This window comes from Mustela nivalis, assembly GCF_964662115.1.
Source record: "Mustela nivalis genome assembly, contig: HAP1_SCAFFOLD_2859, whole genome shotgun sequence".
In the NCBI taxonomy this organism is placed as follows: Eukaryota; Metazoa; Chordata; class Mammalia; order Carnivora; family Mustelidae; genus Mustela; species Mustela nivalis.
Genome location: NW_028133806.1, coordinates 24,993 through 39,526, shown reverse-complemented (window position 1 = coordinate 39,526; position 14,534 = coordinate 24,993). Strand labels below are relative to the sequence as shown.

The following is a 14,534-nucleotide window of genomic DNA, read 5'->3' as shown; positions in this document are numbered from 1 at the left end:
GGCCTTCGTCCGCCCTGGGTCCCTCAGCCTCCTCCCTGATGTAAGTGAATTTAGAGAACCCTGATCGGAGTCCGGGGTCTCAGTATCTTCTGGAGCTGGTTCCAAAGTTTTCCTCCACACACGGAAATTTTCAGGTCAAGGAAGTATCTCCCATGATCCTTCCCCCACTTCTTCCCTGTCCCCAACCCTCCTGGCCTTCCCGGGCACCTCCCCCATTGCCCAGTCTTTGGGGGCCAAAGTAGAAACAGGAGCCAGTACCGTCAATCCATCTCAAACTCAGGTAGAGACATACGAAAGGATCAGAAACATATCGAAAACTTTACTAGAAATATAGAGAAAAATATATAACTGCCTCAGATGCTTCAGGACGGATGGACAAACAGATGGAGCTCCTAGGTCCGACGGGGCTGCTCCCTATTTACTTCTTCCTCTTCCAGGAGTGAGGCATCCAGCTCCTCTAGCCGCTGCTGCAGCAGAGGTCCCACGTCTGGGCTGGGGGGCAGGCTGGGGGTGAGGGTCCTGCCACCCGCAGCCCGCACCCCCCGAGACGGCCGCCGGGATCGAGGGAGGCTGCTGTCCCGAAACTCTACAGCCCGCCGGAGCTTCTTGGAGCTGGTGAAAATCAAAGTCCCGTTGCGCTCCCGCGGCTCCTCAAAGATGGTCTCAAAGGTCCTGGACCAGGCAGGGAGGGATGCTGGTTACCAGCAGGGCCCGTGGCGCCCGCCTTCCCTCTGTCACCCCCAAGCCTTCAACGTGTCTCACCTCCTGGTTGTAGGCGACTGATAATTCTTGTTGGTATAAATTTCTTCTAAGCTGAACTCCTTCTTGTTCAACCTGGGAGCAAAGATCAGAGGCCATTGAAAAACCCAGGGCCGCTGTACCCTGGAAAAATGATAAGCAAGGCCTGGTCTCTATTTCAGTTTCTGGGACACGCTAGGGCCAGGAATGCTGCCTAAGGCAGACAGATGGTTCTACCATCTACAGATGGTGCAAACCATGTCCAGACCAAATGGACTCCTCCAAGCTGGATTACGTTCCCTGAGCGGAGACAAAGCCACTCTTCAGGGGATCTGAGCCTACACCTGTTTCGCCAAGGCAGCTCCACGATGAGCCACTCACCGGATTGGTCGAGGCAGCCCCATTGGTGTAAGGTTTAGCTGAGCACGGGATGGTGTTCTGCGTATTCTGAATCGAGAAACCTTTCCCATGGTCTATGAAAACAGGGCAGAGGGTAAGGGTGCAGCATGGCCTCAGGCTCCCACTTGCCTCCTCCCCACATCTGTACTCCTACCTTGGTCTCCGGGTCTGAAAGCACCTGGTCCTCTGAGGCCCTTGGCTCCTTCCCTTTGGTTGAGCCCAACCTGCAGAGAAAGTGAAGGCTCATGGACAAATTTATAGCAATACCTCCATCTCCTGCCCACTGGATAATAGGGCAGGAGGCTGAGCCCAGACTGCGCCAGGGCTTTAAGAAGGGTTTATCGGAGGGCACCTGGCTGGCTCAGTCAGTTACGTGTCTTACTCCGACTCAGGTCATGATCCCAGGGTGCTGGGATCGAGCTCCACATCAGGCTCCCTGTTCACGGCACAGTTTGCTTCCCCCTCTCCCTCTGCCCGCCCCACCAACTCGTGCATGTACTCGCTCGCTCTCTCAAATGAATAAATAAAATCTTTCAAAAAAAAAAAAAAAGAAAAGAAGGGCTTATCGAGAGCACTACCTGGGTTCTGCAGGTTCAGAGAAGGAGGAGGAAGATGCGGTGGACGAGCAAGTTGTGACAAGGGTAGGAGAGCCTCCCACTCCTCCAAGAGGGAAGACCTCTTTCCGGAGACAGGGCCGAGGGGGTGGTGGGGGTCGGGCCGCCTCTCCACCACCCACGGTGTGCCGCCGGGGCCGTGACCGGCTTGGGTGGTGGGGAGCAGGGGGCCAGCTGCAGGCATCTGGGCCAGGAGGTCCCAGATCAGGGCAGGAGTGGCTTCGGCCCAGAGAGGGCTTAGAGAGAGGTGCTGGGGGGCTGTGGTCTCGGGCTCGCCACTGGCGGATAGGGGGCCGGGGGCTGACAGACGCAGTGTCCTCAGCAGCCCGGGACTGCTCGGCCTCTGAGATGGCAATCTTCAACTCCAACTTCATGGGGGGTGACGGGGGTGGGGGCCGTGGGACTTTGTTGGGCGTGAGGAAGATGTCAGCAAAGCTCTCCAGCTTGGAGCGGACGGAACGGAAGAGCGGGGCCAAGCCCCAGGGACTGAGGCGGGGGCGTAAAAGGCTGGACGGCGGTGGGGCCGATGGGGGCTCCAGTACAGGATCCGGGGCTGAGGAGAAGGAGAGGCTCAGGTGGGCATTCCTCGGCTGCCGGTGCCTAAGCTCTACTTTGGTAGCCTCAGCCCCTCCCCCAACCACTAAGCTTTCCTCACGAAGGTAGAAGCCCACACCTAAATTACCAGGCCCTACATTTAGGAGTTGAACGTCAGGCCTCTGAAGTCTGTACCCCATCTTCACACACCAAACTCCCCTCAGGGAGGGAGATAAGCCTCTTCCCTTCACCCCCCCCCCCTGCCCCGGATACTTTTAAGCTCAGCCAGGATTTTCCAGAGCTCTAAATCTCATCCCTCTGAGTCCTTACCTGGTGGTGGGGTCTCCGGAGGGTCCTCAGGCAGGGCAGACGGCTGGAATGGGGGATCCGGGTCCCTGGACGGAGGCATTGACTGGTGAACAGTCGTCACGGGCTCGGCTCTGGGGTGAAGGGAAAGGAAAGGCTGAGGGAGCTTCCAGGTTCGGGTCCCACCCAAGCCAGCACCTCCCCAGTCCCTTAAGGCTTCGGCAGGTGCTACCGGACAAGCAAATTCTGGCGCCCTTAGCTCTAGCTGCTGGGGTAACAACTGCTGCCTGGACATTTCGACGACCCCCGCCCCAGCCCTCTCACCTTCTCGTGGGGATGAGGAAGTTGGGAGTCTCATCAGCAAAACCCTGGATGTAAACAAAGGATGTTTGCGGGGAGGCAGGGAAGCCCCCTATGGCCTCTCTAGCTCCCCACATTCTGACCCTCTCAAGCGTCCAGAAGCCTGCCAGGGGTCACACCAAAGACTTTTTCATATAGGTCTCTCCTCAGTGTCTTCCATAGAGAATGCTGCTCTCCTTGCTCTGGGCAAAACCTATCCCAGCTGAACCCTTACGTCCTTACCCCATATCCCAGCTGAACCCTTACGTCCTTACCCCATATCCCAGCTGAACCCTTACGTCCTTACCCCATATGCCAGCTGAACCCTTACGTCCTTATCCCATATCCCAGCTGAACCCTTACGTCCTTACCCCAAATTCTCATACCTCAGTTGAGGGTCGTGGGCTGGCGATGTCCTCCAGCATCACCACCAGAGTAGGCTGGGGGGCCCAGTCCACCTTCGGTGAAGGGCCCTCCTCTGGGCCAGGGCTTGTCCTTGACCGCCGCCTCAGGGCAGAAGAGGCCCGATGGATGCGGCTCAAGGGCTCTCGGCATAAGTGCAGTGGGTCGGGAGGCCTGGAGCGGAAGCAAGAAGATCAGAGGGGCTCAGGTGGGCTCCTGCCTACCCTCCGTCCCGCCATGCTCACCTGGTCTGTGAGGGCCACGCAGCCTCTTGGGGTGGCGAGGCAGGCGGCTGGCTGTGGACAGAGTCCTGCCGGTCGCTGCGGTGCCGTGTGGTGGGGGTCTCTTCCTGGGACACCAGGGGAACCTGATTGAGGAGGAAGTGTCAAGGGCAAGGCGGTGAAATGAGGTTGGACCGCGCGGGGCCTTTCTGAGCCTAACGGGGCCACATGCCACAGAAGTGACAGAGGCTACGGCTAGAATTCGCTTCAGAACCCAAAGAAGGGCATTTAACCGAATCCGTTTTGGGGCCAGAGAGTAGATGTCCGGAGCTGTAGTAATCTCGCACAGGCTGTTTAGAGAAATGGAAAGGAGTGACCCTGGGTGAGTCACGGCCCTGTTTTTCTAACCTGTGCAATGGAGCCAAAGACCTCAGCCTTTTCCCAAGAATGGCCTAGACGCTGGGCTGGGAAGGAAGCAAGGGTTTCTCATACTTGAGAGCACTTGTAGAGATGGGGCTCCAGCCCGGCAGGGTTTTTTGTGGGGAATGGGCACTAAAGACCCCGCCCAGACCTAGGTTGGATTAAGTGAGAGCCAAGGAGACCTCTAGCATTAGGGAGGCTGCGTGGCAATGGGTGTGAGCACGAGGTGTTTGGAGCTCAATTATCCTCACTAGTGATCTGCTCTGACTGTGGTTCTGAAGAGGGGCCTGGGGGAGAAAGGGGCCTCTCGGTTGAGGGAGCTCACCATGTGGGCAGCCATAATATCTTCCAGCACCACAGCCAAAACCCGCCGAGAGGCCTTCTCCAGAGGTGAGGGGGCCGCTAGAGACTGCAGTCTCGGCCGTTTGGGGCTCCGGGCTCCCCATAATGCTCGAGCCAGGGGCTGGCGGCACAGACGCGACCGGCCAGGTGAACTGGAAGATGAGAGAAGCAGAGGACGGTCGCCTGAGCCTGTCGTGGGCTCTGCGGTTCCCCGGGACGGCCGCCAGGGTCCCGTTTCCCGAGCTCAAGACAGGCGGGCGGGGTGCGCTCTCACCTGGAGTCCCCGGGCAAGTCCATGGGGGAAGCGGCGGCTCCGGGGAGTCCCTGGGGGATCCCAGGTCGCAGCCTGGGATGGGGGGAGCGGGGGAGCGGGGAGTGAGGGCCAGCCCTTCCCCTGGGGCTCCGCCCTTCATGGTCCGCCCGCGGCTCCCGGGAGCCCAAGGGCCGAAGCCCTGGGGCGTGAAAGGGCGCCCCCGGCTGGCCGTCCGGAGCGGGTGTCTTCCCGCGGCCGTCGCCCGAGATGAGCGGATCCACCCGCGTCCTGACTGGCACTTGCTGGGAGAACCTGGCTTGCAGCGGCGCCAGTTCTCCCACGGCCCGAGCTTCTGGGGCCTTTGTCCCTACAGAATCCGCCCTGAGATCTCCCGGGATCCGCTGGGATCCCGGTCCTGGGAGTCTCCCCTTCCGCCGGATCCCTCTGCAGTCCTCGTCCACTGCCACCGAGTGGCCGGGAACTCCGACGCTATACTCCCGCACACCGACGGTGCCCCCCTGCCCCCGCCCCACCAGATCCCCTAGACTGGGTCCCTGCGGAAGGAATCCTACAGCGCGGTCCCTCCGGGGAGGCGCCGCGGGGGTCCTCTCTCCCCGGGAGTCTGGGCTCCGCAAAGCTGCACTCAGAGAGGAGCGGCCCGAGCCTGAGCATCACGAACTCAGTCCGGATCCCCGGGGATCCACTGTCAAGCCGATACCCCCTTCACGCCAATCCCGGGAGGTCCCGCCCACAGACCCCCTCTCCCGCCGCCCCCGGCTCCCCGCCCAGCGCGCTCCGCAGCCCGCGAGCAGATGGCGCCAGCGTTGGCTCCGCTCCCTCCCTCCTCCCGCCCTCGCTCCAGCCGCTCGGTGCCCTCCCCCGCGCGCCGCTCACCGCCGCCTCCCGCGGATCCCGGGGCTTCGACGGCTCCTACCTCCGGCTCCTTTAAACCAGCCTTGCCCAGCACTGCCCAACCGCCAGGGGCCTTCTTCTCCGGGCCCTCGGGCACCGCCCAATCGCCGGCCCCCGTCTTCCGGGGTGGCGAGAAACGGAGTGAAGCCACCTGGCAGCCATCTTCCCTAGGGGCAAGAAGCCAAACGAGGCGCCGCCGCCATTGCGGTTGAGGGCAGGCCGCGCTGTGCTCGGCGAGCCGAAGCGGGCCGGATGGTGTCATTTTCGCAAGGCCAGGCCGTGGGCGGCTGAAGACCAGCCCGAGTTTCTCGAGCGACGGAGGCGGCTGTCGCGACTCGGGCCGCCACGTTTTTTAAGGGCATCTTCCGGTTCTTTAGTTCTTAGGCCAGTGAACGTGAACCGAGTAGTAATTCGGGGAATTCCCAGCTTCCCAGAGCGGCCTCGTCGAGGGCGGAGCCGGTCCCCCCGGGACTCCTCGCGCCGGTCCCCGAGTCGCGGGGACGATGTGGGGGCGGGGCCGGGCGCCGAGCCTCCCGCTGCAGGGCTTGCGCGGCGTCCCGGAGAGACCCGGCCGAGCGCAGACGGGGAGGAGGCTGCGGCCGCGGACCTTCCTCCCGGAGGTGCGGGGCTCGCGTGGCCCGCGCGAGCGCCCGGTGGAGCGGGGCCGACGCCCTCCTCGGCGTGCTCGGTGGGGTCCGGCAGCTTTCCTCTCGGTCCCGGCGCCCACGAGCGCTGCTGGGGGGAAACAGCCTCAGTCACCGGAGGCGGCGGCGCAGTGGTCCCGCAGTGCTAAGGGATGGGATCCCGCTGCTGGAGGCTGTGCCGGGGAGCCTTGTCCCGGAGGTGGGCCAGCTGCCCGCGGCGCGGAGTGGGCCCGCACCAGCTGCTCGCGCTGCGACGGCACCTCACCGCCACAGCAGTGCCCGGGTTCGCAGCGGCCCGCCTTCCCCAGAATTCTCCGATCCAAACCGGCCCTTCTCTCCTTCGGGCAACAGAAGGCGGGAAGCCTAGAATCCTGGGTCTGAGATGAAGGTGCCGAGTTCCCCGCCCAGCAGAATCCTTCCTTCTGGGGCTTAGGGATGCAAGTCCTGACACCGAGAGGGTGTACGGAAAGAGCACAATCAGTAAGAGCTGCTGGGGAAAGGGACTCCCCAGCCCTGTAACCCAGGGCTCCACCAGAGCCATCCCGATGGAAGCCAGGACGCATCCAGGGCTCCCCCTCCAGACCCAGCCGACTCTTTGTGACCCAAAGGGTTACAAAGCAGGGCCCGCTGGAAAGCCATGGTGAGACTCTGCTGAGGGTAGGCGGCACCTTTTCCAGCTAGAGGTGTTCTCCCTGCCCCGGATCCCCGCTGACTGTATGGTGCCTGAAGGGGTAGAGGGGTTCCTTAGGGGTGTGGTGGCGCTCCAGCTGTGGCTGCTTGGAAAAGCGGCTCAAGAGCCCTTCTGCAGACTCTCACTTTTCTGCTTAAACAGGTGCTTCCTAAGCCCCAGGGCAAGAAAAACTTTCAAGGGCAGAGCATGCCTGATCAGAGTTTTGATTCTCTGGGTCTCCTGAAGAAATCAGCCTGAGGGAGGAGCCTGAGGAAAGGGTCAGGGCCTGGGCCTGAGAATCTGGTAGGGAGGCACAGCCCTAAGACCCTAAGTTGGTGTGCTGGCGTTCATCAAATGAAGTCTAATGTAGACTGGGGTGTCTTGACCCTCAGCCCAGGCTAGTAATGGTGAGCGCTTTCACCTCTGCCTTCCTTGTGACTACCATTTCAACAACTCTTATCACCGCCTGTGCACACACTCCAGGGCATGGCAGTGTGTGCTGATCCAGTAGCAAGAGGCCCCACATAGCTTCCGTTGGGGCAGGGGATGTGGCTGGAGGTTGACACATGGCTGTATCATTCTCCACAAACTCGGGGCTCCTTCAGACTCGGCCTCACTTCTGCTTAACTGTTCCCAGCCTCAGTGGCCTCACTTGTAAAATGAGAACAATAAACTCTGTCATACCTACCTCTAAATAGACTTGAAAAATCAAAATAAAATCAGAAGATACATCTGAATGTGCCTGATAAATTAAGTCTTGGGATACAGGTAAAATATAGAAAATATGGATGATAAAACCATCTCTCCTTTCAGAGTACCCTCTATCCCTTTAGGCCCTCAAGCCGTCTCTGCTCAGTACCTCTGCAGAAGCCTCTAGGCTGAGCTCCAGATCAGCCAGAGTGGGTGGGGTGGGCTGGATTGTGGCTGCAGGGTACTGGGAGGGGGTGGGATGGTAAGCTAGAGATCCTTTGGCAACAACCACTCCTGGAAAATGGCAGGAAACCTTGAGTTTGAGTTGCCCTTCTGGTTGGCATCAACCATTTAACAAGATTTCAACACCTCCTGCACGTGGTGCCTGGGGATAGACAGGTGCTTACCCCCAGGAGGTTAGAGTTTACTTTTTTGTATACAGAAGAGCCATTGCTCAGCCCTCTCCCCCTTAAAGGACTTGTCCCAGCCAAGTGTCAGCAATTCGTGATCAATTTAATTCCCCAGGTGAGGAGCTTTTAAGAACCCCTTCTGGGGCCTTTCCACTTTGGTCAGCTACTACGAGTTGCCGGAATTTGTTTTGGTCTGAGAAAGCTGCTCCTGCGTCTGGTCTAACTCTGCTTCCCGGGTTAGAGGGCCACCTACCACCAGTACTGTATTTGTCTCTCTTTTTTTTTTTTTTTTCTTTTCGAGGGGGAGATGATAGGAGGGTGTCAAATTTAGAACAACTGAATGGTAAAGTGATAGGGCTTATGGTGAGGATGTCAGAGGCGGGGAGAAGGTTGAGCAAAGTAGAGACTAAAGAAGAGTGAAGGGAGATGTCCATTAGTATCTGAAACAATGGTACGTGTCTCTACCAGCTACGAGTTTATCACTCCAGCTGCAAATTCATGCGTCTTGCCTCCTCTCTGAAAAGGGATCTGAGCCCTTTAAATACATTTTCTTTGCCAACCGGCATCATATTAAATGTGTCAGTAGGCAGCTATGGAGGGACTGCAGGAAAAAAGGAGTTTGCTTCCTGGTTGCAGTGAGCCCTGTTGGCAGGCTCTTGGAGTTTACAAGTGGGTTCCCCCGTGCCCAGATTCTGAAGCGCAGGCCGCTTCTCCAGTGCCAAGCTCCTGCCGGGCACATTGGCCAGAAGCTCCCCTGCTGTATCCCTTGGACGGTTCTCTGGTGCAATGCCTCTGAGGCACCTTCCTGTGAGCAGTTTTCCCTGGCGTCCTAGAGGGATTTCCAGCAAGTTCCACCAGAAGTGGCACCCCAGCAGCTTTGGTGCTCTCTTCGAAAAGTTGTAGATCTCACCCGGGGGAGGCCCAGGTAGAGGCTCTTCCTTGGGTGCTGCATCCCCAGCTGGGGTAGTGACTTCTTTTATCTGCTATTCCTGCATTGTTGAGAATCTTTACTTCCTGTTATCTGTAATGGGCAGAATTGTGTTCCACCACCTCAAATATATGTTCAAGTCCTAATGTCCAGTTCCTGTAACTGTGATCTTATTTGGAAATAGAATCTTTACAGACACAAGTGAGGTCATACTGGATTAGGGTGGATCCTGATCCGATGACTGGTGTCCTTGTATGAAAAAGGAAATTTGGATACCCGTAGAAAGGAGAGCGCCTTGTGAAGACATGCACAGAGACGCAGACATCTTGAAACCCAGGAATGCCTGAGATTGCTAACAATCGCCAAAAGCTAGAAAGAGGCATGGAAGGTTATTACTCAGGATTTCAGAAGGTGTATGGCCCTCCCGATGCCTCGACTTCAGATTCCCAGTCTCTGGAACGATGAGAGAATAGATGTGTGTTGTCTTAAGCCGCCTCGTTTGTGTGACTTGTTATGACAGCCCCGGAAGCGAATACACATCCCAGTCCCTCATTTCTCTACTTCCCTGCTGTCGTTGATAATTCTTTTTTTTTTTTTAAGATTTTATTTTTAAGTCCTCTCCCCACACAGTATGGGGCTCAAACCCACAACCCTGAGATCAAGAGCTTCGTGTTCCACTGACTGAGCCAGCCAGGTGCCCCAAGAATTTTATTTATTTATTGACATGGAGAACAAGACAGAGCATGAGTCGGGGGGAGGGGCAGAGGGAGAGGGAGAAGCAGACTCCCCACGGAGCAGGGAACCCCCCATAGGGCTCAATCCCAGGACTCTGGGATCATGACCTGAGCCGAAGGCAGCTGCTTCACTGACTGAGCCACCCAGGTACCCCTGCCCCAGTAATTCTGTAGAATAAACTTGTCCTTGTTCAAATTACTGTGTACTTTCCCTCTCCTGATTGGACGTAGACTTAAACCGCGACCAACAAAAATACTAGCGTTTTCGCTTAAATAAAGCAGAATATCTGAAAGTCCCTGCTGCAGTTACACGCAGATGTTTCAGAGTAGGCCGTTTTCAATGCATTTTCAATGCTCCCTTCACACTTGAAGAGAAAAAAGAAGGAAAGAAAAGAAGAAAATGAGTGCCGACGGTGCCTGTGAGAACAGCTGGCTCAGCTGGGGGGCGAGTCGGGCGGCCGCCATGTTGTCTAAAGGCCATCCTTGGCATCCTCTGGTGTCGGGTGGAGGTCAGCTCTAGCACTCCGAAAACAAGTCTAGCTAGAGGTTTCTGGAAATGACTGTGCCTGGTGTTGCAGGCTGGGAAGGCAGAGGGACAGTGGTACTCACAGCTGGAGTGACCGTGTCGGGGCAGGGAGGTCTGTAACACACGCACACACATACACACATCCATGGGGCCTGGCTGGTGGAGAAGGCTCTAAATACGGGCTAAGGTGTCCATTTATTTGCTCAACGCATTTGTTGAATTCCAAGCACATACCAGACACCGACGCTACGATGGTGGACGAGACAGTGAGAGTCCTTTTCCCCAGAGAGACAAGTCAACAGACACAGTGCAGAGTGAGATAAATGCTAAACTCAGGTTGTGTACAGGTTCCTGAAAGAGCACAGAAGCAGAGCTGGAGAAAGAGACTTCTCTGAGAAAGTGATGAATCATCTTGAGAATTGAAGGGAAAGGGAGTTCAGGGAGGGGGACCGTGCCTGGATTACCTCAGCTGTGCAGACGGCCAAAGAGCCAACGCAGGAGGCTGCAAACAATTTGGTGGCAGCCTCTCAGAACTATGGCACGCCTTTTATTTTTTTTTAATTTTTTTAAAAAGATTTTATTTATTTATTTGACAGACAGAGATCACAAGCAGGCAGAGAGGCAGGCAGAGAGAGAGAGAGGAGGAAGCAGGCTCCCTGCAGAGCAGAGAGCCTGATGCGGGGCTCCCAGGACCCTGAGCTCATGACCTGAGCTGAAGGCAGAGGTTTAACCCACTGAGCCACCCAGGCGTCCTCCTCTTCCAAATCTTAAAGCCATATAACTACCTCCCTGCCACCTACAGTGTAAGGACCAAAGTTCTTGTTCTGTGTTCAGGGAAAGGGAGAAACTAGCATTCATCAATGCTTACCATAGGCTAAGTGCATTCATTTCCTAGGGCTACTGCAACAAAGTACCGTAAACTGGGTGCCTTCAAACAACAGCAATTTATTCTCTCACAGTTCTAGAAGCTAGAGGTCCAAAAGTGATGGGTCTGCGGAGCCATGTTCCTTTTGAGACTCTGAGCAGAATGCTTCCCCCCCCCCGCCCCAAATCAGTATAGCTTTTATTGCATCTTTAAAATATCACAATTAAGTCTGAAAAATCACCCGGCTTCTCGCTGTTTCTGCAGATGGACAACTCAGATCTTATTCATCAGCCTGCTGAACTGTTCCTTTTTCAGAAACATAGATACCATCCAAAAATTTTCTGATATCCTTGTTTTTAACAGTTGTGACTTGCTGAATCAAAGCAGCTGAGTTTGATACAAGTTCAATGTCATTTCCTTCAAGAATTAACTCATCTTTTTGGGCTTGAGATACAGAACAAGCAACACCTGGCCTCATCCAAACCCTGCGGATATATTTTTCACCCAAGAAATTTCAGATTTCAACAAGAGAACCATTCTCCTGAATAACAACGTTGATGGGGAAGTGAGCATACACAGACATCATCTTGTATCGGAAGCCCAGTGTAACGCCCTTGATCATGTTCTGCACGTGACTACAGATGGTGCGAACCTTAGCCAGCTCTTTTCTGTTCCGCCACCATTTGTCAACTCGGAGCCTCTTCTTTTTCTTTCCAAGAAGACTGAGTTCTACGTTGATGTGGTTGAAGTCCCTTCGCAGGGTTCCTCTGGGGCCCTTCACGATCACCGTGCGTCCCTTCAGGGTGACGTCGACATTCTCCGGGATGTCGACCGTCTGATTGCTGAGAATGGTCTTCATCCTTGCAGTAGATGCGGCAAAGAGCTGAGTAGAATGCTTCTTTGCTTCTTCCTAGCTTTGGCATTCCTTGGCCAGCAGCTTCGTCCTTATAATCTCTGTCCTGTCCTCACATGGCATTGGATGTCGTTGGATGTCCATTTTACCTTCTTATAAAGACACCAGTCACTGGGACACTTGGCTGGCTCAGTCGGTAGAGCATGTCTCTGTTGATCTTGGGGTCATGAATTCAAGCCCCAAGTTGGGCATAGAGCCACCGGTCCATCCTTGAAGGCCTAGATCAAATGGCACGTCTTCGCTGAAGCCTTCTTCAAGTGTCTTCCTCTGATCTTCTAGGGCATTTCTCATGTCCCTTCTGTCCTGCAATTATTTGTGTTCCCTTCTAAAATGCTGCTCAATTTGGGGTGCCTGAGTGGCTCAGTGGGTTAAAGCCTCTGCCTTTGGCTCAGGTCATGATCCCAGGGCCCTGGGATCGAGTCCCACACAGGGCTCTCTGCTCAGCAGGGAGCCTGCTTCCCCCTCTCTCTCTGCCTGCCTCTCTGCCTACTTGTGATCTCTGCCTGTCAAATAAATAAATAAAATCTTTAAAAAAAAATGCTGCTCAATTCAAAGAATTAGATGGAGAACAAATTAGATAATAATGCATGGGTAAGTTTTGGAACACTAGAGTGCCCCCAATTTTAGTTAGGTGACAAAGAGCTTTCACACACTTTAAAAGAGCTTTACTGAGGAAGAGCTCACTTACCACATAACTCACCTCCTCGAAGAGTGCGATTCAAAGGCGTTTGGTCTATTGGCATCACGACTACCTAATTCTAGAACATTTTTACCCCCGAAGAGGCTTCATACGTCGCTAGTGTCACTTTCTATCCCCACCCCCCCCCCCCCAGCCCGTCCACAGATCTGCCCCAGACATTCCACATAAACCTTCACACATTTTATTTGACTTCCGTAAGGACTTCTTTCGTGGGATTTTCCCCCCCAGTGATCTGCGCGGACCAACGGCCCTACTTTACAGGAGAACCCGGCGGGCGTCGAGGATGTGTAAAACCCGCCCTCGCACGGGGTTTCGGATCCGGCGCAGAGCAGCTGCGGTCCGGCCGCGGGGCTCGGTCCAGCCGCTGCCCGGGAACCGCCGCCGCGCCGGGAGAAGCCGGGCCGAGCTCCGCGGGGGGAGCCGCCTGGGATCCGGGGCGCGGCGGCGGGTCGCTCCCCGCGAGCGCGGTTCCGGCCTCCCGCGTCCCCCAGGCCCAGCCGCCGCCCCCGCGTCACGCCGGCGACGGCCCGTGGGCGAGCGCGATCGCGGGGCAGCCCCGGCGGCCGCGGCTCCGGGCGCCCAGGGCGCAGCGCCCACCGCGGCGAGGAGCCGGAGCCCAGCCGTGCTCGCTCGCGCAGGGAAAGGTCATCCCACGGCGTCGTCTCCCGAAGCTGGCGTCGTCCGGTTTCCCCGGGACTGTCTCAGGATGCGGCTCCGCGGTTGAGCGGTCCTCCGGGGCTCATCGACTTAAGGGGCGGCCTGGGGTTCCGAGAGGGGAGGATCTCTGGGCGGAAAGCCCTGCCCCAGGCCGACACGGGTCTAATTAAAAAGTCGCTAAAGTCCAAGCCCTTCATGCCCACCCCCTGCCAAGCTGCTGTATTTTTTAAATGGGGGAGGGGTGAGGAGGGAGGGGGAGACTGAAAAACGAAGCAAACAGTACGGCAGGTGGTAAACGCACTGAGCGCACCGATGCTTTTAACACAAAAATGCACTTCAATGGGGGGCACGTGGGTGGCTCAGTGGGTTAAGCACCTGCCTTCGGCTCAGGTCATGATCTTAGGGTCCTGAGACTGCGCCCCAGATCAGGCTCCCTGCTCAGCGGGGCGTCTGCTTCTCCCTTTCCCTCTGCTCCTCCCCCACCCGTGCTTTCTCTCTCTTCTCCCAAATAAATAAATAAATAAAATCCTTTAAAAAAAAATACTCTGCGGGCACCTGGCTGGCTCACTGGGTTAAAGCCTCTGCCTTCGGCTCAGGTCATGATCTCAGGGTCGTGGGATCGAGCCCCGCAACGGGCTCTCTGCTCAGCGGGGAGCCTGCTTCCCCCTCTCTCTGCCTATATCTGATCTCTGTCAAATAAATAAAATCTTAAAAAAATACTCTGCTATGTAATTGTTCTATTTACAGAATAACTGTAAGAGAAAAATAATGATATAAATAAAATAAAATAAAAATAATATAAATAAAATAAATATATAATATATAATAATATAAAGAAAATAAATATAAAAATAATACATAGGGTAAGGTCTAGTAATAGTTTCTGGGTCCAGACTACTTGTTTGAAAACAAAATCAAAAGTTTACATTTCAGGGACGCCTGGGTCAGTCAGTTAAGCAGCTGCCTTCAGTTCAGGTCATGATCCCAGAAACCTGGCATCAGTACCGCATTGGGCTCCCCTTCTCCGCGGGGAGTCTGTTTCCTCTCTTTCTGCCCCTGCCCCTCCCCGGCTCTCTTCTCTCGCTCACTCTCTCAGAGTTTCCTGAAAACAAGGAAACTCCTGGGGCTAAAGACCTTCTGGGGCTAAAGACCTTCTGCCTCTCTTCCCCCTTGGCCATGCTTCTGAGTCCCTAAAGCTGTGGGTCACAGAGGCAGCATATTCAGAACCTCCAAGTGGCTAAGTGCTTCTGCACTGATATCAGACAGACCTGAATTCTGATTCGGATTCTTTTCTTACATGTGGTGTGGGCTTGGGCA

At 55.8% G+C, this 14,534-nt stretch overlaps 1 protein-coding gene and 1 pseudogene across 2 annotated transcripts; both read right to left on the bottom strand.

The window, feature by feature from the left end:
* Positions 1 to 299: 299 nt before the first annotated feature.
* PRR14 (proline rich 14) lies at positions 300 to 5,683 on the bottom strand (the record flags this gene model as incomplete). The annotated part of the gene is given in 13 exon segments (XM_082751310.1): positions 300 to 672; positions 763 to 834; positions 1,120 to 1,211; positions 1,292 to 1,361; positions 1,716 to 2,304; positions 2,616 to 2,725; positions 2,916 to 2,959; positions 3,317 to 3,506; positions 3,578 to 3,699; positions 4,299 to 4,467; positions 5,463 to 5,520; positions 5,523 to 5,664; positions 5,666 to 5,683. Coding segments are annotated over 13 exon segments (1,956 nt in total). The 3' UTR covers positions 300 to 392.
* A 5,480-nt stretch (positions 5,684 to 11,163) lies between these two features.
* On the bottom strand, positions 11,164 to 11,824 carry LOC309858597 (large ribosomal subunit protein uL6 pseudogene; annotated as a pseudogene). Its single transcript has one exon. The product of its transcript is annotated as a large ribosomal subunit protein uL6 pseudogene (transcript).
* Between the last annotated feature and the right edge of the window lie 2,710 nt (positions 11,825 to 14,534).